This window comes from Aspergillus versicolor (assembly GCF_001890125.1).
Source record: "Aspergillus versicolor CBS 583.65 unplaced genomic scaffold ASPVEscaffold_4, whole genome shotgun sequence".
Classification (NCBI taxonomy): domain Eukaryota; kingdom Fungi; phylum Ascomycota; class Eurotiomycetes; order Eurotiales; family Aspergillaceae; genus Aspergillus; species Aspergillus versicolor.
The window spans coordinates 2,517,957-2,543,351 of record NW_024467527.1 but is presented as its reverse complement, the minus strand read 5'-3'; the positions used below and the strand labels follow the sequence as shown (position 1 = coordinate 2,543,351).

The 25,395-nt window shown below is 52.0% G+C and overlaps 10 protein-coding genes across 10 annotated transcripts; 2 read left to right on the top strand and 8 right to left on the bottom strand.

Annotated features, from left to right (window-relative positions):
• Positions 1–5: 5 nt before the first annotated feature.
• Positions 6–2,312, bottom strand: ASPVEDRAFT_129626 (asparagine synthetase B family protein; the record flags this gene model as incomplete). The annotated part of the gene is made up of 3 exons (XM_040806649.1): positions 6–1,156; positions 1,213–1,468; positions 1,524–2,312. The coding sequence occupies 3 exons, from the start codon at positions 2,310–2,312 to the stop codon at positions 6–8; spliced, it is 2,196 nt and encodes a 731-aa protein (XP_040667761.1).
• A 405-nt stretch (positions 2,313–2,717) lies between these two features.
• On the bottom strand, positions 2,718–5,261 carry ASPVEDRAFT_52793 (cytochrome P450; the record flags this gene model as incomplete). The annotated part of the gene is made up of 2 exons (XM_040814701.1): positions 2,718–4,142; positions 5,211–5,261. The coding sequence occupies 2 exons, from the start codon at positions 5,259–5,261 to the stop codon at positions 2,718–2,720; spliced, it is 1,476 nt and encodes a 491-aa protein (XP_040667760.1).
• A 311-nt stretch (positions 5,262–5,572) lies between these two features.
• Positions 5,573–7,433, bottom strand: ASPVEDRAFT_62193 (cytochrome P450; the record flags this gene model as incomplete). The annotated part of the gene is made up of 4 exons (XM_040815603.1): positions 5,573–5,931; positions 5,985–6,286; positions 6,348–6,475; positions 6,531–7,433. The coding sequence occupies 4 exons, from the start codon at positions 7,431–7,433 to the stop codon at positions 5,627–5,629; spliced, it is 1,638 nt and encodes a 545-aa protein (XP_040667759.1). The 3' UTR covers positions 5,573–5,626.
• A 1,080-nt stretch (positions 7,434–8,513) lies between these two features.
• ASPVEDRAFT_52791 (Zn(II)2Cys6 transcription factor) lies at positions 8,514–10,504 on the bottom strand (the record flags this gene model as incomplete). Its single annotated transcript, XM_040814700.1, has 7 exons — positions 8,514–8,916; positions 9,023–9,301; positions 9,347–9,520; positions 9,570–9,721; positions 9,769–9,993; positions 10,048–10,323; positions 10,361–10,504. 7 exons carry the CDS (start codon positions 10,502–10,504, stop codon positions 8,514–8,516), a joined length of 1,653 nt encoding a protein of 550 aa, XP_040667758.1.
• Positions 10,505–10,698: 194 nt separating this feature from the next.
• On the top strand, positions 10,699–13,266 carry ASPVEDRAFT_41521 (Zn(II)2Cys6 transcription factor). The gene is made up of 6 exons (XM_040812368.1): positions 10,699–10,896; positions 10,945–11,523; positions 11,577–11,728; positions 11,776–11,937; positions 11,988–12,326; positions 12,392–13,266. The coding sequence occupies exons 1-6, from the start codon at positions 10,753–10,755 to the stop codon at positions 12,867–12,869; spliced, it is 1,854 nt and encodes a 617-aa protein (XP_040667757.1). The 5' UTR covers positions 10,699–10,752; the 3' UTR covers positions 12,870–13,266.
• Positions 13,267–13,569: 303 nt separating this feature from the next.
• ASPVEDRAFT_41520 (uncharacterized protein) lies at positions 13,570–14,112 on the bottom strand. Its single transcript, XM_040812367.1, has one exon. The coding sequence runs from the start codon at positions 14,045–14,047 to the stop codon at positions 13,577–13,579; it is 471 nt and encodes a 156-aa protein (XP_040667756.1). The 5' UTR covers positions 14,048–14,112; the 3' UTR covers positions 13,570–13,576.
• Positions 14,113–15,545: 1,433 nt separating this feature from the next.
• ASPVEDRAFT_83512 (uncharacterized protein) lies at positions 15,546–16,215 on the bottom strand (the record flags this gene model as incomplete). The annotated part of the gene is made up of 2 exons (XM_040817410.1): positions 15,546–16,128; positions 16,193–16,215. 2 exons carry the CDS (start codon positions 16,213–16,215, stop codon positions 15,546–15,548), a joined length of 606 nt encoding a protein of 201 aa, XP_040667755.1.
• A 481-nt stretch (positions 16,216–16,696) lies between these two features.
• On the bottom strand, positions 16,697–18,880 carry ASPVEDRAFT_83511 (uncharacterized protein; the record flags this gene model as incomplete). Its single annotated transcript, XM_040817409.1, has 1 exon — positions 16,697–18,880. One exon carries the CDS (start codon positions 18,878–18,880, stop codon positions 16,697–16,699), a length of 2,184 nt encoding a protein of 727 aa, XP_040667754.1.
• A 1,867-nt stretch (positions 18,881–20,747) lies between these two features.
• ASPVEDRAFT_129757 (putative MFS sugar transporter) lies at positions 20,748–22,708 on the bottom strand (the record flags this gene model as incomplete). The annotated part of the gene is made up of 8 exons (XM_040806662.1): positions 20,748–20,956; positions 21,003–21,101; positions 21,162–21,262; positions 21,319–21,517; positions 21,569–21,656; positions 21,706–22,252; positions 22,311–22,585; positions 22,637–22,708. 8 exons carry the CDS (start codon positions 22,706–22,708, stop codon positions 20,748–20,750), a joined length of 1,590 nt encoding a protein of 529 aa, XP_040667753.1.
• A 1,008-nt stretch (positions 22,709–23,716) lies between these two features.
• Positions 23,717–25,310, top strand: ASPVEDRAFT_41517 (uncharacterized protein). Its single transcript, XM_040812366.1, has 5 exons — positions 23,717–24,282; positions 24,332–24,487; positions 24,547–24,869; positions 24,926–24,992; positions 25,053–25,310. Exons 1-5 carry the CDS (start codon positions 23,991–23,993, stop codon positions 25,184–25,186), a joined length of 972 nt encoding a protein of 323 aa, XP_040667752.1. The 5' UTR covers positions 23,717–23,990; the 3' UTR covers positions 25,187–25,310.
• Positions 25,311–25,395: the final 85 nt, after the last annotated feature.

Genomic DNA, 25,395 nt, shown 5'->3' with positions numbered 1-25,395 from the left:
GCATACTACAGTGTGTTCAGTTCCCAATCAGCCTCGTCTGCCTTGGCCACGCCCAGCCGTTGGCTCAGGATGACCCACGCACCACAGTAAAGCAATAGTCGAAAGGCTTTGGAGTCTGCAGCCTCGCCCCAGGCAATTTCCATCGCCTCTTGGATCGTGGTCCACCTAACAAACCCCAGGTTCTTCACGGCCTCCTGTGTCAAGAGCATCTGGAACATGCGATACAACGGCCCTTCTTTCGCCCATCGAGTCGGAGCCAGAAAGGGGTGCTTTTTCCGCCGGTACAGCTCATCCGTAATAAAGGGGCGTACTGCCTGGCGGAGGATCCATTTTTCATTGAGTGATTGCAAGGCAACGCTGGACTTGGTCCAAATAGGGCCCAATTCCCCGGCATCACCTGCGGTGTCGGCTGAGTAGCGCAGCTTCACGCTGGGGGGCAGCCGGTTGACATATTCGGTGAGGTGGTGGTCGAGGAATGGGGTGCGCGCTTCGACGCTGTGCGCCATCTCTGTTCGATCGCCCAGACATGACAGAAGAACGTTGGCTAGCGAGTTCTTGTTCCACATGTACATGGAAGTGTGGAGGGGATGCCATCGTGAGCGCATCTTGGCTTGCACGGGCTCGGGGTACGAGTTGAGGATGGTTTTGCGACAGTCTTCATTGCCTTGCTGTGCTTGTAGCCATGGCGCAAATAGCCCAGCGCTGGGATGCCAGGCCAGCAGATTATCGCTCATAGCTGCTGCCCCGGCACCTGCGATCGATGGGAGGGCTGGTCGATTCTCGTACGCCGTGGCACCCCCTTTCTGCCATATGCCTTTCATCTCCCGCTGCGCTGACTCGAAGATGTCGCTGCGAAGATGGCTGTGTTGAGATAGATGAGAGTCTGCGAGAGCTTCATCAGCTTCTCGGAGGAACTCGCTGAAGAAGTATGGATAGCCTGCAAAGTGCTCGTCGGCGCCTTCGCCCGTCAGGACGACCTTGACCCCGTGTTCTTGGGGCAGCGTCGAGAGGGCAAATTTGGCCACGAAGTTGAGGTCGAAATGATGATGCTCGCAGTGGAAGACAGCATCTTCGAAGTTTTCAGCCAGCGTTTCCTCCGTGATCGTCCTCTTGATGGTCTGCACTCCCAGCCATTCCGCGGTGCGCTCGGCAATAGCTGCTGTCTGTTAGTTTGCATGGAACAGATATCACCAGCCATCAGGACTGACTTACCTGACTCGTCATAGCCAGAGATTTCCGGGAAAGCCACGCTGAAGCAGGTGACTCGAGTGGTCTGTTCGTTTCCAATCAGGGCATTTTCCTTTCGTGCAAGATCAGTCACTATGCCCGCAATGGCAGAAGAGTCGATCCCCCCCGAAAGGTATATGCCAACAGGCACGTCAGCACGCAGGCGAAGCCGGACAGACTCGACCAGCCGCTCACGCACGCCAGCGACCATTTCGTCGATGCTGCGGATCTCCGGTTTCCTCTGTGGAAAGAAAGTGAGCTTTAAGGTGCGTAAACTGGTGCTTCAATTCACCAACCTTGTCTTCATATTCAGCATCCCAATACTTCACCTGCCGCACACCACCATATTCTATCGTTTCAAGGTAGTGTCCAGGCAGTACCTTTCGGACATCACGGAACAACGTTCGCTCGTCAAGCATCCAGCCGGCGTCCGCAATTGCACGAACGTCCCAGCGAGGTTTCCAACCCAAAGGCAACAATGCCTTGGCCTCGGAAGCGATCAATAGCTTGGACCCGAGACGAGTATAGACCAGGGGCTTAATTCCATAACGGTCTCGTGCGGCTATTACTCGCTGAAAGCCTGGACGAGCATCATGGAGCACAAATGCGAATTCACCACGCAGATGAGTAAAGAAACTGGGGGTGCCGAAGATCTGGTAGAGCGCCAGCACAAGCTCGCTGTCACTGTCACTCTGGAAGGCATATTGATGAACCGTCTCACACTCATGTCGTAGGCGATCGTAGTCGTAAACCTCGCCATTCACCACAACATGAACCTGGCCGTCGCTGCTGTGGAGAGGTTGTCGCCCGGCAGATGATAGATCGTTGATGGCGAGCCGACAGTGGGCCAACCCGACCTGCTCGGTCTCGTTGATCCAGACACCTGAATCGTCCGGGCCGCGGTGGGAAATCATATCGAGTGAAGCTTGAAGCTGCGTCGCAAGAGGATTTGCTACACCGTTGGTCTCTTTATGGGAGCTGGTGTTCCCCTTGCAACCAACGTCCGCATGTTTCGCGCAGCCATTACTGGTCTGATTTTCAATGCCAGTCGGAGCAACAGAGATGCACGCAGAGATTCCGCACATTATGGATGCTTCTTGGGATCACCTCGAAAGTTGGAAAGATGCTCCAGGCACGCGCACCTTTGACCGATACCAGGGCGGCCACATGTAGTGATCACACTAACGCCCAGAGTTCAACAATGCTAAAACGAACTAGGCAAGCAGCCGTTTGCAATCTGGTTACTGGACAAGCTCAATCCGAACCTCTTTCGCACGCCGCCGGCATAGCAAATCGGGGCTGCCGACGGGGTCATCCAAATCTGGCCACCGCTACTTAGGGTTACAGTAGGGAACCGGGCAGGTCGCAAAGAATACAGAAGAAATGCTGACCAGTCAGAGCATTATCAGACGCATTTAATTACAGATCAATACTACAGACGTCATTTAGAATGTAACAGAATTACAACAAAGTCTTAATTGTAATGGCAATCAATGCATGCGCCTTGTTATCCCCGCGTAGAAATTCAGTGGCCGCACGACCAGGAACTCAGGATCATACATGACTGCCTCTGGCGATGAGTCGTCGAATTCGTATCGATAGGCCAACTCGACTAGAACCATCTTGACCTGTGTGAGCGCCAAATTGAACCCTACACACCCGCGGCCCCCTGCTGCGAAGGGTGTGTACGACCCCTGGCGAGCCATTTGCGCTGCAAGACCTTCTTGCGCCCACCGGTCCGGATCAAACCGCTGCGGATTCTCCCAATGGGCTGGGTTCTTGTGTAAACTAGGAAAGCACGCAATGACAATGGATCCCTTTGGAATCAGGTACCCCCCGGGCAGAACCGCGTCTTGTTTGGCGTTGCGGGCTGTCTGGAAACTGGGGCTATGCAGACGGAGAACTTCTTTGACGAAACAGTCGAGAAATTTCATCCCGTGGATCTCGTCATAGGTCCAGCGACCATCGTTACTGCTGCGGTGTCTGGTAATCTCCTCGAAGAGACGTTGCTGATTCCCAGGATACCGCACGAGGGAGTACAGAGCCCAGGAGAGCAGAGATGAACTGGTGGTGAACCCCGCGCCACAGCTCACTACCACGTTTCCTAGAACCAGCTCATATGGCATCCCTTTGCCTTGCTTGTCGCGAGCGCGATACAAGAAGTCAGCGACGCAGGCAGCGCTCTGGATGGCATTTGGCTCGGATAAAGGCAGAGGGGGACCGTCCTTGCGAATGCTCTTCTTCATGGCCTCTTCGGTTGTGTCCAGCACCTGCTGCCGGACAGTTTTCAATTTGGTCGTCTCGTTGAATGGAAGGTACTTGAACCACTGGGGCCGCATTGACGATTTCTTCATCAGCGAGAGATACTGGCCAAATAGTCGAACGGGAAACGAGGGGGGCGTCTGGGGCGACTCAAACTGCTTCAGGTCCTGGTTGAGCATGACTCGCCAGACAATCTGTGATGCAAGCTTGAACATGTATTGGTAGACATTGATCGCGAGATTGGCGTCGGCCAAGTGATCGAATGCTGGGAAGATGGATTGTGCCGCATCCTGGATCAGCGGCATAAAGTGGGCTATACCGCGTGGCGACATGGTCGGGGGTACAAATTTATGGCTTGGTGCAAACGCTGGAGATGCGCTGTCGCAGGTAAAGAGGCAGTCCTGGTCGGCCATGTAGTGCAGTGGGTGTGATGGGCTGGATGTGGCCTTGGTGAACAGTTGATCCTCGCGCAACACATGGCGGGCAATGGCCGGATCATTCGTGTGGTAGATGGTCGTTCCCATGTTGACTGTCTTGATCATTGGCCCGTAGAGCGAGAATAACCGGTCATAGTTTCCGAGGACGTCTGGATATAACTCGTAGCGGTTGCCAACGAAGGGTATGAGGCGGGGCCCGGGGGGCTCACGGATGGACTCATGCGGTGTTGCTCGCACTTCCACATTGTGCTTGATGCCCTGTAAGTCTGAAATTGGGCTGCCCTGTTCGTTGACGAGCCATATTGCTGTCCTGAGTTAGCCAGGTCTACAGGCGCCCTCGTTGTTGGGAAATGCACACCTTTTGTATCAGTAAATCCAAACACCCCAGCCAAGGTCGCTCTGAGTTGCTCTATGCTGGAAAATTTCGAGACGTCTAGACTGTGAGAATAGACATCGTTTTCCTGTCCGATATGAAATTCCGGATGCATTTTTGCGGCCGCAGTACACCCAATACCACGAGTAAAGTCAACGATCATCTCCCTTGGGAATTCTGCACACTAAACTGCCTGGCAAGACGTCTGCGTATGGTGCTCCGGCTTTGATCCATGCTGACAAGGTCGCCGATTTTGGCAGCGCGGCCAGAGATTCTTTTGGGAAGCCCGTCCGCGGCTGTCCACGTTGGGATGGGCACAGTGCCCGATTGGAAGATTGGTTTCAAGTAATGATAACCTCTGGCCCCAATGAAGCCTCTTTCGCTTATTCTGAACTTTCCTGTCTCCTGGCACGCGGCGACCATGACAGTCTCCCCGCTGGGCAAAAGCATCACACTCGAGCAATTGGCGGACCACAATACTTTACACTCGTTATGGATCGCGGTTCATGGTGTTGGTAGACTACCACGAAATCCCTGGAATACCTTAACGTAAACCTGACCAGCTTTCCAGTATACGATCTGACAGCCTTCAGCTCCGACCACCCCGGCGGCATTGATGCACTCGAAAACTGTGCAGGGACAGACGGTACAGAGGCGTACGAATATGCCGGTCACCGCGAAGAAAATACGGCCAGAATGCAACAATACCGTGTCGGCAAGCTGGTCGGAAGCCCCGGGCGAGCTCCTCCAAGTGCCCACGATCCCATTGGAAACACAAAGCAGATTGGTAGCAACCAGACTATCTTCTCTCCCAGGGCAAAGCTGGCAGTGAGTCTATTTACTGCGTACGGTGCAATGGCTATGACATACCGCCACGTTCTCCCAAGACTGGAAGTATCGCAGCTACTCACTACGAAGGTTGACTTGAGCTCTGGACATGGGTTCTTGACAGGCATAGTCATTGCTTCGTCAATGAGCTTTGTTGGTTTTAGGTACCTTTATAAACTGTTTCTGTCGTCTCTTGACTATCAGAATGATGTATTTAGCTTTCCACCCACTATACCTAGAAAAGCCCGAAGATAGGCAATAGACTGAACCGACACCCGCACACTTCCCTCTAGCTTCTAGTAGTTGCGGACATCCTGCACATAGTGATGGTTCTCTTTCTCCTGGCTATGCCCAAATCTTGTCATTTATTGAATATATATCGCAAAAAAAGCCAAGTTTGATCCTATATACATCGGATAGAGGCATGAACCAGCAAATTCAACTCCCGAACACTTCAGCCCCCCTCGGATCAAGTCACCCAAAGCCACGACCCAATGGTTCATTTGTTCCGCTTCTCCAGGCAAAGGTATAGTGGGCCAGCCTGCATTGCAAAATGCTCATACATGCCTTTCTCGAAACCAGCCACCGGGTCGGTCCGACTAGGGGCAAATCTCAGATTGTAATGCATGACCAGCCTCGCGATAGTGACGCGGATGTTGGTTAATGCTAGATGCTTTCCAGCGCAATTCATGGGACCCAATGAGAATGGTGCTATTGCATTCCTGTCCTTGATCAACTCTGGAAGACTATACCATCGTTCCGGAATAAACTCATTCGCTCGCGGGAAGATGGTCTCGTCTGATCCTACGTTAATGGGGGTATGATCAATCATATACGGCACAGTAGGATCTACTTACCTCGTCCAATAACGTACTGGGGGGCTATCAGTTGTGTTCCGCCGGGGATAAAACGACCAGCGATGATGGTGCCCTCGGGGGGAGACAACCGCGTTGGGTGGCTGGGACTTGGTGGCCACATGCGAAGTGCCTCTTGAACAACCCCATTTAGCAAGTCAAGGCTTCTGATTTGATCGTCCATCACGAGTTCATCCGGAGACTGCGGAACATATGGCTTCAACTCGTCGCGCAGCCTGTCTGCGAGCTCGGGTCGTTGAGCAAGAATCCACAGGATGCAAGACATGGTGATTCTGGTGGTATCACTAAGCGGGGAATCAGTGAATTACTCTGTGCCTGATCAATATCTTCCCAGGACCACCGTACCTTCCGGCGTTGATCAGTAGGTGTGATTCTCCAGCCAGGAGGTTTATTGCTTGCTCGTCGAATACTTTCTCCTTCCTGCGGTATGGGGCAAAGAGGGCACTCATCACGTCTGGTATCTTCGGCTCATTCTGTGTAGAGATTGTGAGCGGACCTCCTGATCATAACCCTAAAATAAGAACAAACCTCCCATCTCGTACGCATTTCTTCGGTGCAGTACTTCAGCATAACCTTCAAGTCCTTATTGCCACCAGGGAGTGCACGCAGGATGTGGAAAAACCACATCGGCAGATGAATACCGATAACGCTCATTCCATTGTCGAGGATGTCCATTGCCCAGTGGTGCTCCTTGGTATCTAGCATGCCGAATGGATGACCAAACGACAAATCACTCAAAACATCCCATGAATATAATCCCAGCCAGTGGTTCACATTCACTGGCTGTCCGGCGTGAGCATCGAGTTCATGTATGAGTCTGGCCCTATATGGATGGATCCGTGTCTCATAGCTCCTGACAGCCTTTGTAGAGAATGCTTGACTCCAGACTGAACGCAGCTCGGCGTGCCCCTTAAAGGTCCGGCGAAGAAGAACCGAGTCTTGTGGCCGAGTGAGGTCGTACCAGGGGCCCTTTTGGCACACCGAATCGGCTCCGAATATTTGTTGGACTGCCTTGGGGTGTGTAATTGACAGCTCTTGGGTGCCAATACGCACAAAGTAGCCATACTTTCGGTGCAGCTCGTGTAAAGTATTATACATCTGCATTCGCCGAATGGAAAACGTCATGTAGAAGCTGCTGATTCGTGCGATCCATGGTCCAGGAAAGATGTTGAGTGGGTGTCGAAAAGCACGGTAGAAGAAAAGACTCGCATATAGGCCCAAGAGAAACATGCCATCATACAAGCATGACTGCTTCAAAGCAGCCTCCAAGGTGAGGCCTAGTCGATATTGCAGGGCAGCGAGGACTGCAAATGCGATGGCGTGTATTTGGATGTATATTATACCATGCAAGTGGTGCTCACCGCGGTTGAAGTATCCCACGTAGCAGGTGGCCCCAGCAGCGAAGGCGAACGCTTCTAATGCGAATTGCATCTTGTGCGAGTGGATGGAGCTGGAGATGTCTGTCTCAATGGAGAAAGTATTGCAATTTTAAGCAATCGCGACCTTGTATGCGCAAAGCCTTAATCGCACGAACTAGCAATTTTGTATACCTCACCATCATTCTGGCTTTACTGTACGCGGAGAAAGCCGAATTTGGAAAGGGCCGCGCTCAACTGAGTGTATTACTGTTCCCACTTGCAACTCACCACACAAATAGGCTTGACGTGTGATGTAATATTAATAGAAGTATTTAATTTATATGTATACCATTTAAGCCAAAATATCTGAACATAGACTGATTTTAGAATGCTTTAATATTACACTTGGAAACATGTTGACATTAGAATATATAATCATGTTAAGTTGCTCACTGTCCCACGTGGTTCAAGTATAAAACAACAACAACCTCTATATTTTATTGAAGAATCAGAAATTTGTATAAATATAACTTATAAAATTAACAGTCCTCAATTTTTATAAGGCTTAATAGCAAATACCAAGCCAGCCAGCCCCTGATGTAGTCTGGTCCCTAGTCCTTGACGGATCGCCCCTGATTGGTCACTGCCGGGTGCGTGCTCCCATGGTGTTGGGTGCGTGCCGTCCATGTCTACCACTCTTTTCTTCTGTCTCTCTAGATTAGATTGGTCAGCTTCGCTCCCTCCTGCCAGTACACGGTAACCCCTTCAACCTTACTCACCCACCTCCGCGCCCGCCATGACTGACGTGATCGTGTAGGACTCACCAAGGGTGCGGTGCCAGTCCACAAGATAGGACATTGCGGGTATGTGGTGAAGAAGATGGAGGAGTCCACAGAGTTTTATTGCACAAAGTTCAACTTCAAACCCTCAGACGTGTTCCTTGGCGATGACAACCAGCCCAACATGATCTTTCTCCACGTCGACCTGGGCAAGATGTATCCTGAACACCACTCCTTCTTCCTCATCCGGCCCACTGGCCCACAGCACGCAGGATCGCCGCACCATGCCGCCTTCGAAGTCGAGAGCATTGACACGACGTTTGTTAGCCATGAGTATCTCAAGTCGACGGGCTATGCGAATTTCTGGGCAGTTTTTAGTGTTCAGCCGTCGATCGCTGATTGGGATAGATAGTGGCCTGTGGGAGGGCTATGTGAGCCTTTTTTGCCTGTTCCCGGACGCGCTGCAGCATCTGCGCTGCTATGGGTACTCGCGCCACGAGCGTATGGAAAATCATGAAGGTTGCAGCAAACATGTTACTACTTTCAACATTTTCTAGGTCGGCGAGTAACGCAGATAATGCGAGGTCTGCGTACCGTACAAACGTGATTGGCATATACTTTTCGGACCACCGTGACGCGAAACTTTGCAGCAGGGAACAGGTTGTTCGCGCACATGAAAGCCTTTGGGTTGTGGAGTTAAACGCAAACAGCCCATTCATTTGGCTGATATTCTCAGCTGCGTTGCATAAACTTATGATGGCGCTGGAATAGCGCAGACTGGTGCAAGGGATCAGTAATGACAGAAAGCGAAGGTTTGTCAACTCACCGTGCATCAAGAATTCCTAACGAGTACTCGTCGTTTGGAGTCACCTCCGAAACACACCCTGGAAGGTTCCCTGCCCACTTTTGCAAGCGCTCATAGTATTCATTGGCTAATTCATGGGTGAACCAGGCATATTCGGCGGAAATCGCTTTTGAAATATCCCAAAGTATGAGTTGCAACTCGACCAGCTCAAGTGCCACACAGTCGGCATGCCCCGGTATCGATTCCGCCATCATCGGATACGGATGCCAAAGGTCTGCGCCACCATGGGTGTCACAACTAGGCCTGTGCGCCGGTTCAGGTAGAATCAATGACTGATGCATGGTTGGCAACGCGACACTTGTGCTGTTAGATAGAGCCGATTTCCCCACTAGATGCACTTACGGAAGTAGGCTTGACACACCATTAACGGCCGTCTCGATGGCCGTTACTAGCTCCTGGGATTTTCCATCGCCCTTTGCTTTGGCTGCATTTCGCTGAGCGAGCAGCTGGGCCGAGCAGCTCGCAATTTCAACAAGATATTGCCAGCCGGCCATATGCTTGCACATCGCCCATAGGCTGTGGCCACAGTCAGAAAAGGAAGCCCGAGGGGTATCAGTTCAAGTACCTGATGTATAGTTCACATCGACCCTGGAAGTTTGTGAGAGAAAGCCTACCATGGTCCTGGTCCAACAATCTCCTTGCCTCGGCAACAAATGTCGATGCATCAGGGGTGATATTGGCTTGTGGCAGACTCCCTGCTGGCGGGTCCAGGTAAGACTAGGACAGTCAGCCCACAGCATTCGTGGAGAATACCCGGTACATACACATGCAACTGCCAGCATTGCATTGACAAGGAACGGAGAGCAAAAAGAGCACTCTAGACTGCCAGCCTCCATGTCTCTGAGGAACAGATCGCGCTCGATCCACTTGTGCACGGGATGGTTCCACGTGAAGTACAAAGATATCAGATGAGAAACATAGTCACTATCATCCGTAAGCAACGTCCACGGCCGTGCGGGTACGCGATACAGGGGACTATTGTGAGTCTGCTACCATTAGCCCAGGTTCAAACTCGTACGTCCCCCAAGAAGGAGGATGCTCACCCCTTCTCCAGGCTGGCTCTCCGCTGGTAGGTGCTGCTCCAGGAAATCTCGGATTTCATCGAGTGAGGCGTTGCTCTGAATGACATTCAAGATGCTACTGGATTCATTATCGTTATCAGCCAGAGTCCGCACCAATCCATGTAATAGTGTACGATCTCGCCTCAGCACATTCACTCTGCGGTCGAGGGCTCCTTTCTTGCGACCGTCGCTGGCCGCGTCGACCACGCACTCTGCATTCGCCCGACGGCAGGGGTCGCATGGCACTCCCCCGACGCACTATTATCTGATCAGTGGCTGAACACGAACAAGGAGCAGTGGCAAGTGCCTTGGATTTGTTCTTGCGGCATTCAACACAAGCGATTGACGCCTTTGTCCCCCGAGGCCGCGCGGTGCTTGGTGGTTGCCTGGAAGTTCCCGAGGGCGCGGGCTGGATGGGCCGCAGGGGACGCGATGACATGTCCACTTGGTGTCCAGCGCAGTGCGGTCCCAGGACGAGGCGGATTTAGTCTCCCGAATGATGACTCAGTAGGGACTAGTATAGCCCTAACCCGGACATCCTTTCCAACCAATCGCTGCTCAGTGGTGCGCGTGTGACGTGGTTGTTTTGCTAAGCCCTTGAGGCGGGGTCTTCTTAATGATCGAGGGGAGCATCAACAAGGCATCTGCCATATTTTACGGTCGCTTTCAGCCCTCGTGTCCAGCGCGATGCCTCGTGGATCACACCGTCCGCCCTCTACGCCGGCCTCTGGCCCTCTCTTAGGCCGTGGGCCGCCGTCCAATGTGCCCCCTCCGACCAGGAAAAGAAAAATCACTCACGCGTGTGTCTCGTGTCGGGCGCTGAGGACAAAAGTAACCGCCCTGCCGCATTGTACTGAACACTAATAATGTAGGATCTAGTGCAGTGGGCATCCGTGCACCACCTGCCTGCAAAAGAATATCGAGTGCGTGGTTGACCGGGAGAGCGACCAGCGCAAGAAGATCCCCTTAAGGCGGGAGATGCAGGAGCTTGAGGAAGATCAGGCCCTCTTCATCCGTCTTCTACGAACCTTGCGCCATCGCCACCCGGATGTCGAGGCGCTTCTGGACTACATCGCTGTTCAAAAACCCTCGCTGGCTGAGATTAAAGTGTACATGGACCGCCATCTCAGCCGCCAGCTAGAACAAACGCCGGAGCTGTTGGAAGCGTACAACGAGCTCACCCAGGCCCAGCTGCCTGCCACGACGTCGGCCAGCCGAGCCTTGGACATCGCCAGGCTGTGTGATATTCCTCCTTTCTCGGGACGCGCTGATGTGTGGACCACTGTCACGAATGATGATCAGTTTGTCTCGCACCTCCTGTCCCTCTTTTTCACCTGGCATGCCCCCTTCTTCAACTATATCAATCGAGAGCTTTTTCTACGTGATCTACAATCTGGCAGCACGGACTCGACGTTCTGTTCCCCGCTGCTTGTCAATGCCGTCCTCGCTGATGCTTGTGCATGTTTCCCTTTTTGCCCTATGTGTGGCGGCCGCTAACCGGCCCTATCCAGTCTTACTCGGATTACCCAGAGGCATTCGCTGTTCCTGGTGACGTTACCACAAAAGGGGAGCACTTCTGGAGACAGGCCAAAGAGCTTCTGGACGCCGAGGAGGGGGAGCTGAGTCTGACTACTGTACAAGCAATTGCACTCCTATATTCAAGGTGAGCGGCGTAATATTGTAACTTCAGCGCATGTTAACTGTGCCCAGTACTTCGATCATGGGTAAAGACCGCCTAGGATGGTTGTATGTTGTCCGAGCGTCCAAAGCGATTCCACTTCTCCGGTCTTCGCATCGAAAGGGCGCCCTGACTCCAGGAGTCACCTCAGAAATGTTGGATCGTTTAGAGTCGGGCTTCTTTGGCGCATCACTGTATGTATAATTCCGTGCTTTAAAGCCAGACAGTAAGTAACAAGAAGCAGGTTCAGCTGTCTGGCCATGCAGAAACCCCCAGAAATGGAAGTCCCGAAGTGTGATCGACTTCCAGAGCATCAGCACGAGGACACCTGGTTCCCATATCCGAGGTTACTCGACCCGGTTCCCAATCTGCACACCAACTGTGTCACCAACCAGAGACGAGGGCTGGGAGAAATTAGCTGGGAGATTTGCCAGGGGCTCTTCGGCGATGAGGGCCGGCCACCGGTGGCCGACATGGAACAGACAATCAACAAGTCTTACGAGCGTCTCCAGCGCTGGGCTAAAGACTTACCAGATTGTCTCCGACCTAATAAGGACTCGCTTCCCGAGGTGTTGAGTCTCCAGTAAGAACCGCGATTCTGCCGCGCTCTCTTATTCCCCAGGGTCTTCTCTTTACTAATCTAACCAGCATGCAATACCACACGATCATAATGACGGTGTTTGCATTTCTCAAAACTCCAGACCCAGCGGACCCCCCGCGAATGCTCTCCAGGGCCACCGCACGCCATAGATGCATCTCCGCCGCCCACGCCGTCAGCAGGCTAGTTGCCACTCTGAAAGCTCACTGGGGCGCTGACCGTCACGTATACAGCGACCATCACTTCATCTGTGTAGCCCTGTTCATGCTCATCGACGACTTAGCCCAGAAGCCCAGCCACGATGCCTTCCTCATCCTCGCCACGGCCGCTCTCCCGCTGAGCTCTCGCTCTCTGATTCTGAAGGGAATGTTTCGGCAAGTACAGGTCATGACAATCCAGGCGAACGCGTCGCTATCTCCGCAGATTACGCGTGTCTTCAAAAGGTTTGAAAGGCGCTTGTGGCGGCCTGAAGATAGGCGACATTATAGCAGCGCATATCCGAATTTCGCGGCCGCATTGAGGCAGTAGGACTCGGGTAATCAAGAGGATTTTGAGATGGATGATTTCTTGCAGACGTGGAATGACTTTACGATTGGGCAAGCGGAAGACTCTTCTGCGAGTGAGCGGGAGATATAGGGAAATCACGTCCGACTACAGAAGCGGGAACTATATTTATATTCATTTAAAACCGGGTAACAGATGTAGACTTGATGAGTACGGAAATGTGAGGTGAACGCAAGTCATGAGCCCTGAGTTTACAAACTGTGCTCAAAGCAGTCTAGCACTCGATAAGTCTTTGCAGTGGGAACTCATGTTTATGAATCAGGTAGAATATAATGATGATGGTATTCGACAGGCGTAAGCCACTCAAACATTATGCCCTTCTCGTGGGCAGCCTTGCGATCCAGCTGGAGGTCTTTTATCGCAGCAAGTCCATCTCCGATGAGACGGTGCGCTTCTGCGGTGTGTTGACTATGCCACCCAAGTCAGCCTGCTTAGGGTTAAGTAAATAAAACTCCTTCGCCAAGTATGTTCATTCTGGAGTATAGATAAGATTCCGGCTTGACGGTCTATATATATCAAACAGAGCACCTCTCCCTTTCCTACAACCGGAGCCTATACCGAACACATTTAGGCAGCCAATAAAAGGTCAAGAACTGAAGGTATAGTCCAACAGCAATCCTTCTGTATAGTAGTGCAAAGTAACCTTATCCTCAGAGTTACTTATCGCGTGTCTATCCAATCATTCTACAGTCATCATCGTTATCACACACAACGTGTAAATCATAGTCGCCACACTTCACTTCCTTTCCTCCAAAGGCGGCATTGATAGCGCTGCTGATGTCCTCACCACTGCAAAAAAGTGATGTCTTGAACCCGGCGTTCATCGTCTTGTCATCGTTGGCGTAGTGGCAACCCCAACCTGTTGGTGCGCAACCTCTGCCGTTGATATTGTCGAGAAAGCCAGAACCGCAGGTTTCGTCCGTGAAATCGCTGGCATCGTTGATGACGACATTCCAATAGCCGAACCCAGCTTCCCACTTCCACATACATTGCTGGTCAAGGCTCATCTTCGGGTGCTTAGGGTTGATATAGATGCCTTTGCTTTCTTCACGAGCGTGCAGCACTTTAGGATTCGGCTGGGCGGGGGATGCTGCTGCAAGTGCAATGACAAGACTAGCAAGGCTAATCTGTTGGAAATGCATGGTTGAGGTGGAAAATAGCAAAGCAGACAATAGTTGTAGGTATAAGTTTAGTGGCAAGAAAAGTGTGTAGATGGTTTGGTAAATTTGATACTGAATTATTGGGAATGCCTCCGCCTTTTATCTTTTGGAACGTCAATCAAGTCTCCCAAATCCCCAGGTCTCGACTGTCAGTCTTTCCATCTCGGTTTCGCACCGGTTGCATAGCTGCCATGTCATCAGAACGTGGCGATGAGCTTTCTTGTTGACAAATAATCTCGAGCATCACAAGAAAAAGGCCCCGGGCAGTGCTCTGGGCAACATGGGTTCGAGGAGGCTGTTATAGCCCTCGTCAGACATACGCCCCGTTCTTATGTTTCAGCTGGGCCTATCCATCAGCCATATCCTCAATATGACCGAAGAAACGGCCCGAGCCGTACGCTGGGTACTAGAAAATGGCCCCCGGCAGTGCTCTGGGCAGCATGGATCTGGGGAAGATCAAATTATCTGTGACACTTCTACCCCGCACTTCTTAGCATTATCGTATTTTTATTGGCTCTACTAGTGTCCTATGTGACCCTGGAAGTGCTCTGCGCAATGTGAATCGAGGGAGGATGCCCAATTGGCCCTGCGGGCACCCAGTATACAACACCCTGACAGGGCTTTGTGGCTATATATTATAGATACATGAAAAGATTCTATAGTATATCCATATTGCAACTCTGGTCCATAGTCCTGTTGTCCTTACACTCTTCTCAAAGCCATGTTCGGTAGGTATTTTTAAAATATCAGCGAGGGGCAATGCTGAGTGGTTGACTCTGCAAGTTGTATCCTGTCGATGTGGCCAAGTCGCCCAGGCAGTGCGGCTGCCAGCTCGATGCCTGTGAAGCCTGCACCGCAAACCACCACGGCGTCGCGACCGAGGCTTGGAGGAAATGAGGGAAGCCCGTCAAGGTGTGATTCTAGCTTAGAGGCCGCACCCAGCGAATCGATATCAAAGGCATACTATTGCAGACCGGGGACGCTCTGGGACTTTGCGACAGAGCTCCCAGCTGCAAGCACAAGGCGGTCGTATTCGATGATTGACTCGACACTTCCGGCATTTCGCGATTGCAGAGTCAACATCCACAGTGCGCAGATACGGAATAAAACCGACAACTTTGGCAGGCTTGTTCAACACCTGCAAGGGCGAGGGCAATTAGACGCCGTGTATCTCGCGAGTAAGGACACTGCTGAATGTAATTGCACCACTGCGAGACCAGTCAACGCCCCAAATAGTCTGAACGCAACCAACCCGCCCATCACCTGGAAGCTGGCGGTCGCTGCGTGTGAGGAACCGCGGCCCCAGAGAGCAAAGATTCTGCTGCCCACAACAAGAAACACCCAGCCAGACCAGATTTCCCACCGGTACTTGCAGAAGCAATCAACAACGAAGCGGGCAATGCCACTCAAGACAAAGACGACGCAGCAGAAGATGGCCAGAAACAGGGCTAATTGACGGAATATTACCACACAAATAGACTTACCCACCTTGACTTGGCTTTCTAATTCTTGACGCAGCCTTAATAGGTTCCATGAGCCAGCTTTGATAGATATCTGTTGGGTTGTCTCGTTTTGAAGTAAACCAGACGATTTCAAACCCCAAAACATTTCTATGTGCCGGGAATTCAAATGAAGACACTTTCGTGTAGTCGGAATTTCCAATGTAAAATGAGTCCGCTTCAGACACGATGACACGGTGGCCCCTGTCCAGCACTTCTTCCGTGACACCATCGTGCCATGTTTGAACAACCCAGTCCTTGGAGATGTTTAAACATTTTCCCTTATCCGTAACGGGGTCATCCCATATGATCGACATCTTGCTGGGGCAAAGAGACTTGAGCCACCCAAGAAACATCTCAACAAGTTCGTTATCATCATCCGTCTGCCAAATATAGGCCACTTCATCTCCCCCAAAGTGATGGAGGGAGGACCCGAAGTATCTATCAACTGTTCCAATTAAACTACCTATATGATCGTATGTCGCATCCTTGGTAATGTCGAGCTGGGCGTTCGGGTGTTCTAGGTTTGGTTTCCCTACTACCAAGTCCTGCTTCCATACACCCCTAGGTGGCCGGTTCGATCAGCAGTTCAGTGCGCAGGCGCAGGGTAAACACTTTCAGAACATACCATATGTCACTATGGCCAGGCATATTGGTCTCCGGGTATACGTGGATGCGCAATCGCCGAGCATGCATTATCACATTTTGGATATCCAAGGGAGTGTAATATTCGCGGGTGTGGCTTTTCTGAATACTGGCATTTGTCAGGCCTCGATTCCGCCAGAGCAAGGGGAAGCTCTCTGCATCGTATATGTGCCAATGAAAGATATTAAAGTTGTATTGATTGAGCACGGTCAGCAGATCAATTATGGTCTGGACTGGAAAGAATCTCCTGCCCGTGTCCAGCATGAATCCTCGGTGTGGGTATAGATCTGAATCCATTCTTTGCACAGTGCTACCAAGCAGCTGGGCTCTGCCTATGAGCTGTGCGTCCAGTTATTTATAGGCCGCTTTGCGTTAAGGGTTCGTATCAGTGATGACGAATTTCCTACATCATACTATTAACGTCTTTGGCCAATGAGTGTTACTTCCAGATAAACGAACAAGTCTAGATTAAATACATGAGCTCCTTCTATGGGTTTTGATCACGCGTCTTGCCCCATTTGATGTTGTCTTGCTTCCACATTGAGTACAGCGGTATCCAGATACTAAAGACTGCGATCATGGGGAAGAACGGGATGTAAAACGGAATATATCGCCAGTCATTGCAGCAAATACATAGCACCACGGGTACGAGGCAAAACCCAAGCAGTATGGCCCATGTATACGGAGTTAGCAATAGTGCGATTACGGCGAGCACGACGCCCGCGGGCAGTGCCAGAGGCAGGACAAACACCATGAAGAGTTCGCAGCCGATGACAAAGATCAACATACATTGAATCCAGACTGATGCTTCGAAAGGGAGAACGTTAAGGTGAGAAAAATGGCAGTGGATCAGGGAGTTCGTCCATCGCCGGCGCTGATCAATGAGCATAGAGACGGTGTGAGGCACAGTCGTGGTACATTGGGCGGCAGCAAAATATCGCAGTCGACAGTCAGAGCCAAAGTACCGGATTGCCAGCGTTGATAAATAGCGATCTTCGCCAATCGATAGCAGGTTGTGCTCGTGTAGGGTCTTCTCATGGCTTCCCGCATAATCCTTGAGCAGCGTCGCGAGCAAGATAGCGGGCTGGTTGTTTGGCCATTTCAGTCGGTAGATAGTGAAGCAACCGCTAAGCACGAGGACATTCGAGCAGACACTCTCTAATGCCTTCAGCACAGCGTGCGTCAGCCAGTACTCGAACACTTGGCTGCAGGCGACAAAGCTGTCTACCGGGTTGTTCACTCCGGTGTAGCCGCACACACCGACGAGTGTTGGATCTTTGGCGAGCTGGTGGACGAGATACGAAATGCCCGTCGGTTGAATTTCTGTGTCGGAGTCGGCGACGAGCATGTACATGGCATCCCGAGCATCCATGTCCAGATTCTCGCGGATTTGGTACTCCATGTTCTCGAACAGTGGGCTCCAGCCTGCACGGTAGTTGGCAAAGTGCAGGAAGTTGTACACAAGCAGTTGCGAATCGCGCTTCCCTCTGTTACCAGGCTTTGGCTGCCCCTGTTCATCGTCTCGTCCAATCTTGACGACAATCACGTAGGGCACTTCTCGGAAGAAGCCTGTGAAGCAGGCAGCGAAGTTTTCCGACGTTCCGTCCTCGCTGAATGATGGATACGGCCTGGATCTGGTCTCAATTTCGGCTGCTAGCTCTGCTTTGTGGTCGAAGATATCCTCCAACAAAATCTTGTAAGTCGCCTTGTGCTCAGGGGTTGTCACTGTCCCGTCCGCCACAATAAAAAGAAGCTTCCGCTTTTTCGCATACGTCGACGAGACACAAGAGTCGATTGTTTTTCGGAGTACGTATTCGTTCTCATTATAGCAGGGTACATGCATAATAACCAAGTCGTCACGCTCTTCGAAAGAACGGCCTTTATAGCGAATGCGGGCAGCGCAGAGCGCCACCAGCAGCATAAACATAGCACCCATACCGACATATATGTATATTACATGGCGCACAATATTACAGAATTGGCCGTGGGCAGTAAACATACCGATGTGTACCTTGACGACGCAGCTGGCCACGGGCTGGATGATGAGGAAATAGCACAGCACCATGTAGATGACCGCAACGAGTATGCAGACGAATACTTTCTGTCGGAAGGCAAGACGGCGACGGAGATCGTTCATCTTCAGGGCCTTCTTGAGAAACCAAGAAGGGATGTAAAAGGTCAGACAGCGCGCAATCCATTTCCAGAATCCACGATATTCTCCAGGATTTATATACTCATTCGTTCGGTGCGGCTTTGTCCAGGCTCGGAACGCAGCGACTTGGGACTCGACAGTCTGGGGGCAAATATCTTTTCCAACCTTGATCTTGTTGCGAATGTATGCTAACGGGGGTATCTTGGGTTCGCGAAGGTTCTGGCGCTCAATGCTGGTCTCCTGCCTGACAGAGTCACCCAGCCCATCGTTATCAACGCAGCCATCCGATTGGCATACACTTGGAGGTGGGCACTGAGACTCTGGAAGCTCGCAGCAGCGAGCCCATTCATCAACTCCGTCAGGAGGTGTCGGGTGGCTGGTTTCCTCGAAGTCTGAGGAATATGTATCATGGCCCGCTTCAATATCGACAGATCTGCCGTCTTCTCGCGGGATATTTAGAGAGTGACTAGAAGCACTGTGACACGGGTGGAGAATACCTGCAGACCTTTGCTCTGTCATACTTGTGGTCGTATCTAGTCTTAATCTGAAGCTCGTTGCTGCAGTACAAGAATGGGCCGCAAGGGAAATATATAACCATGTAGGCATGTGGATGCTAGAATTTAGAGAACGTCAGTACCTCATCCAGACCCGTCGAGACCTGCCGGGGCCTTATCTCATCTTCTTTAACGTTGACGCTTTTGTTGTTGTTCATCTGCTCTGGTGGCACGCCAGCGCCGAACCGTTGACAGGCCTCCGTGTGATATCCCCTCTGTCTAGTTCGGAAGAGGGAGATAGCGCCTACGAGCCTCTATGACAGTATCCCTGCTGTCACGAACTGGAATTGCCCTAGTTATGCCCAATGATATGGCCTGCGCGGTAAGTTGGTACGTGGTCCAGCGAGAGATGCGGAACGAGGTCATGCCAAACCAGAAGCCTCGATTAGCGAGGTCGGCGAACATAGAGCATCCCCGCTTGGACTATGGTCTAGATTCTATACCAGGCCAGGGCGACAGACTATACTGTTTATGGATTTGGAATAGCTATAGATGCTATCAAGATAGTATGCATAATGAAGTTTGGCTCGTTTGCTACCATAAGGTCAGAGCATTCAGAAGTCTAGAGTCCCGAACGCTCCTGGTCATACTATGCAAGACGTTGCATATTCAATTGGTTGGTTATAATAGGACACCATCAATGCTGTAGCATTTGCCGTATATCGATTTAGGTTTGAATAGTCCGATTGACGTCAGTAAATATCTACGACTTGACAAGCCCTGTTCTCGGCTAGAGCGATGATAATACCGTTGATAACCGTCCATCAAGTGTGAGCATCATTAAGAACAGCACGCCTGCCCATATTATGCGATTGTTATGATGAGACCCGACAGACGCCATCGTTAGGGCAGAAATATACGAATGAGTGGGAGCATGTGGTGGCGAGTCCCATGTCGCAGGAGCCAACTGTTCCAGGGTACAAACGAACCGTGCGGAGATACAAGCGTCAGCCAATAATGCAAAACTGCTAGGCCGTGGCAAAGGTATGTGCTTGAACCTGCTCACTCCATAGAAAAAAGATCGTCGTGGCTGCTAACTCCGCCAGGGGATCGGGCGCCATTTCCGACGACGAATTTAGCATCAGTGACACTACGATCCGGGCCAAATCTGCACGGGCTATCTTTGAGTTGTGCCTCCGGGGTGCAAACCATGGTTTAAATATCGCGTGGGTATTAAAAGGGTCGATTTAGACGCGACAAGGTTTGGCAACAATGGCCGCCGTATGCCAGGTTCCATGGATTAGGCGGCATGCTCACCAGAGCACCAGAACTAGACTAATCTCGACCATTAAGAAGAGCTGAGCGTCTATTCAGTGACGCGGTTTGACCCAGAGCCATGAGACCACTTGATGATGAACGATCGATTCCCTAAGACAACTGGGTAATGGAGTGGGCAGCTCGGCTCCGAGGAAAGCGGGCATGTCCAGACCCGATAGAAAAGGCCTAGGCGATGAATAACAGGCCAGTCCCAGGATAGATCCGGCAGACATGGAAGGAATGAAGCTCTGGGTCGTCAACAGACAGAGACAAGACGTATTTGATGTGCGGCCAAGACTCAGTGTTGATTTGGGCATGTTATCTCAAAATTATAACAGCTGCTATATTAATCAAAATCTTTTGGGAATGAATGAGAGATATATCTCGTATCGAAGTATTCCTTCGCACAAACACGTTTTGCTTTCTTCATCAACGAGCAGTCTTGCGACTGTGGACACAGGTTCCAAATGTAACAGTGAACCGCCAGGATACTTGGATCAACAATTAAATCTCTACATAACGGATCGCTCTGAAGGCCTGATCGGGACATGACGGCCGGACTGTCTATAGCAATTTCAGCCATGTTTGGCCTGCTCGGTACTCAAAGAGCCTGCCTCGTCTCCCGTGGCCGAACCAGTTCCACCAGGCTGAACAAGATCGTGTTCAATTCGGGCTCTCTCTTCATCCGTTGCCTCTGTCAGGTTGACTGCAACCTCTTCACCAAAATTCTTCGCAATCTCCTCGAGGGTAAGGCGGGCAGTCTCGGGGAAGAAGAAGTAGATGACTATACAGTCAGCGGAGGATAAAATGCCTTGGGAAACAGAGCTTACCGGGAATAAAGAATGCTGACCACAGGATAATCACCAGATAGTATTTCCACCCGGAGTTGGCAAACCCAATGGGGGCAGTCTGCAGCAGGATGAGGGTGGCTGGCACCGTCAGCTTCGTAGCACTCCCAGATAGATGGGCCAGATCAAGATCAGACTTACAGGCAAACTGGCCGAACAGAGAGAACCCCATTCCAATGGGACGTATCTCAGTTGGGAAAATCTCAGACACGTAGAGATACATGGTGGTGTCGCAACAGGTGCTATTTCAGGATCAGCAAATATGCACTAGCGAGGATTGGAAGGTGGTGGTACATACCCCTGGAATGCAAGATAGAGGTACATCATAAGGATTCCAACGGCGTTCCCTCCTCTGTTTGTAGTGCCAGCATATTCGGCAGTCATGGCAGCGAGAATTGAGGTGGTGACGATGATACCAGCAAAGCCGGTCATGTACATGCCGCGGCGGGAGTTGACCTTGTCGTGCAGCCAGGCACCGAGGGGGTTGTAAATCAGACCTAAAAGCATCAGCATCTGCGAGCATGCAAGGTAACAAGTGCAGTCCTTACCAGCCGTGGTCAACCAAACGGCACTGAGAAGCAGGGGCATGCTGCCGGTCTCGCCGAGGCCTTGATACAATATAACAGCGTAGTTGTTCTACTGATTGTCAGCTTCTTGAAATATAGTAATGGCACCCAAAACTTACAATAATCAATGGACCGCCAAATTCAGCTCCCCACTGGGTGAGGAAACCAATGGCCATGCGCTTGCGGTACGATGGCTTCTTGACGACTGCGTTCCAGACATTGCCGTACGTTGAGAGTCTCTCTGCCTCCAAGCGGATCTGTTCCTTCATCTGATAGTATTCCTCCTTGGCGACTAGATTTTCAGGGTCATCGGGAGACTGGCGCAGCTTCTCCAGAGTCACTCTGGCCTCGTCCTCTTTGCCCTTGGATATCAGCCAACGGGGCGATCGAGGGAGGAATGGCGAGCCTGCAAGCAAGATGAGGGGAGGTAGACACTGTAGACAGAGAGGGAATCTCCAGCCGAATGTGCCCAGCTTTCCCTCGGCGTAGTAGCATGCAAATCCGACCCAGCCCGCCAGCATATATCCAAAGACCAGGAAGATGGCGTGGTGTCCCACAAGCCAACCACGACGGAATGCGCTCGACATCTCTGAGAGGTACATGGGACACACGGTGACAAGGAGACCAATGCCTAGACCGCAAATAAATCGACCTGCTTGGAACATTCTACCGCACGAAACATTGGTTAGCATCGCTTGATGGTACATCAGCCGTGGGAACGTACTTGAGTGAGTTGGCGCCGCCCTGGAGCGCGCCTCCGAACAGGGAGAAGAATGCGCCCAGCTGGATGTTGGCTCTGCGACCGAAATACTCGCATGCCCACATCAGAAAGAGCGTGCCAACAGCACCTCCAGCGCTGAAGACGCCATTGGCGGTCGCAATGGTAGGGGTGGTGATCGAGTCATACCCGGCCTCGCCCTCGGCAGGAAGCTCGAAGTACGTGTACCAGCCTGGCTGTCCGATCGTGCTGCTGATGATGGACGAGGAGTAGCCGTATGTCTGCATTGGCATAGTCAGTATCAATAAACCAGATCAGGTAGAGCTGCTCACCAGGGATCCAACAGCGACGAAAATGGACACCAGCCTGTTGTAGGTACTGGTCTGCGAGCCAAATCGCCCCATTATGAGCAGGCGCCTTTTCTACGAGAGCTCCAGCTTGCGATAGCAATGTATTAATGAATTGCTGATGCTATGAGACGGGTCGCCGAGACAACCACGCATGGAATGCAGCAGCGATTACAACGGAGAGAAACAGAGTTGGAGCAGACAGAGAAGAATTCTCCGGTTGATGTATGACGAGGTCGCAGGCTAGTGCATTTCACAGAGGCAACGCACAGCGGGCCTGGATTTCTCGTTTCAGGGAGCTGTTCGTCACACTGCTGGGCCGGAGGATGGCATGGGCTCAGGAGAGCTTCCAGACCCCCTTCTGCTCCCTAGTTCAGGCCGAGAGAGAGGCCGAAGCATCGCGAGATACGCATCATTGGCGAGAGTGGACCAGCAGCAGCGAAGGGAGAAACAGCAGCTCCACTGCAGGAAGACGCCAGATGCAATTTGCAGCCAGTGGAGGGCGAACAGGCCGCCATTACGAGCGATCGGCGCGTCACAAAACAGAAAATAATATTAAATGCCCTAAACGAACAGACTGACAGGGGTCCAGCAAGCTACGGAACCTAAATCGCTGTCAAATTCTGCAGGCGTCAAGCTTTTACTTCTTCGGGGAACAGTCGCGGTCATCTTTCTCTCCTTTGGCAGTGATCGTTCAGTGAATAGGATCCTTCTCCTTGCTGTGACAGACTGCGATCAGCACTCGGGCGAGCTTTCTGTCTCTCGTCCTGCTGCTTGGCTGCACCGTGCCAACGCCTGCTCCACCCATCACTGTTCCGACATCGATCGACCGTGCCGGGTGCGCCCCGATTCCCTCGGCGGTTGCCCATGCGCAGGCTAATGCCGTCCTTAACGGGCTGACTGAAGGTGATGCAGAGTAAGTTCTCGGAGAAACAGGACGGCTGTCCGGCGATTCGTCCACGTCAGCGCCGTCGCTCCCATTTGCAGGTCCAGATTACTTTCGGAAGACTGAGCCAACTGGCAGAGATTGTCGCGCTGCTAGGCCGTCTTATGGTGTCTGTGCTCGCTGCTCACTGTTCACTGCTCACGGAAACGCTGGTACGGTGGACAGGCTCGCCTGCTCAGGAGCCTCTAATCCGACGATCTGGGTCGTGCAATTCCACTGGCGCGGACTCCATTCTGGATACTCCGTCGGTGGTTGATTTAAAGACGAATGGACCTGCGCCACCCGGGGACCCCAGAAGCCATATCGAGCTGCGTACATCCCCTGCGTCATCGCATCGGCAGAGTTTATTCTCCGTCCTTGAACAGTAAAGACGCAAGACATAGTTGAGCCGGCATGGCAGCCAAGTCCGTTTTCGACACGCCGTACGATGAGCTTCCCAACCCCAGGCAGGTGTGGATGGGACAGCCTGGAAGCCGCGAGGAGGGACTGGGAAAGCTGGCCCTCCTCACCCCAGAGGTCGTCTCAAAGGCTGCGGCCTCTGAGATTCGCACTGGTCGGCGAGTCACGATGGGCTGGGAGATGACCAAACTGGACTATCCCAATCTCAACCGCCAGCCGTGCCAGCATCAAATCGTCCCACTGCTGGGCGGCATAGCCTTTGACGACATCTACCACATGAATCCTCGTAGGTCCTCTCCATTTCGATGGTGTCCCTTGCGTTAATGGTTTTCTAGAGCAGAGTAGCCAATGGGACGGACTTCGCCATTTCTCCCAGACGGTCCCTGGCCAGAGCGAGCGTCTCTTCTACGGAGGCACAACCAGTGAGGAAATCAACGATCGAACGAATGACCGAATTGGTCTGCAGCACTGGGCCAAGGAGGGCATCGCAGGTATGCGTCTGTCACCCCGCAAGAGAAGCACAAGTACCGTTAATATGCTCTGTGTATAGGCCGCGGGGTGTTAATCGACTACGCCTCTTGGGCGGAAAAGAGAGGGATCAAGTACAGCACCTTCTCGACTCATCAGGTCCGTCTGTCGGACATCCAGCAGATCGCCAAAGAGTGCGATATCACATTCCAAAAGGGCGATATCCTACTGGTGCGCGTTGGAGTGACCAAGGAATGGGACACCGTCATGACAGACGCTCAGAAGCAAGATTACTCCGACAACAGCAGCCCGTCGCACGCCGGCGTGGAAGCGACTCCGGACATGCTACGGTGGCTGTGGGATACAGGGTTCTGTGCGATCGCCGGTGACGCGATCAGCTGGGAGGTGAGTTGACCGTTGATATTCGGTGGCTGCGTCGGCGTCAGACTAACACTCGGCAGGTTTACCCGCCTCAGTCGGAGTTCTTCCTGCATGAATATGTCCTGGCCGGCTGGGGAATGCCGATTGGTGAGTGTGCCCTAAAGTGACCTGTCAACTCTGGTGCTTATCGTTCTGGATACACCGTAGGCGAGCTGTTTGATCTCGAAGCCCTTGCGCAGATGTGCACTGAACACAACCGTTGGAGCTTCTTTGTAGCGTCGATCCCACTGAACATGCCAGGGGGGGTCTCATCGCCGCCGAATATAATGGCCATCTTTTGAGCGTCTGTGGCGTCTCATGCCAGGGATGAGATCACCATTTACTCCGATTGGCAGGGATTGTCGAGGGCAGACATATCAAATGCGATCTGTTAGACATATAATAAATGCAGCGATTCATGACTCGTACGCTATTAAGCTTCTTTGTTGCAAATTATGCGTGTTAAGGTTGAGTTGTAGGAGTAGGTCTGCCATCCGCCCTGTATGCTGTG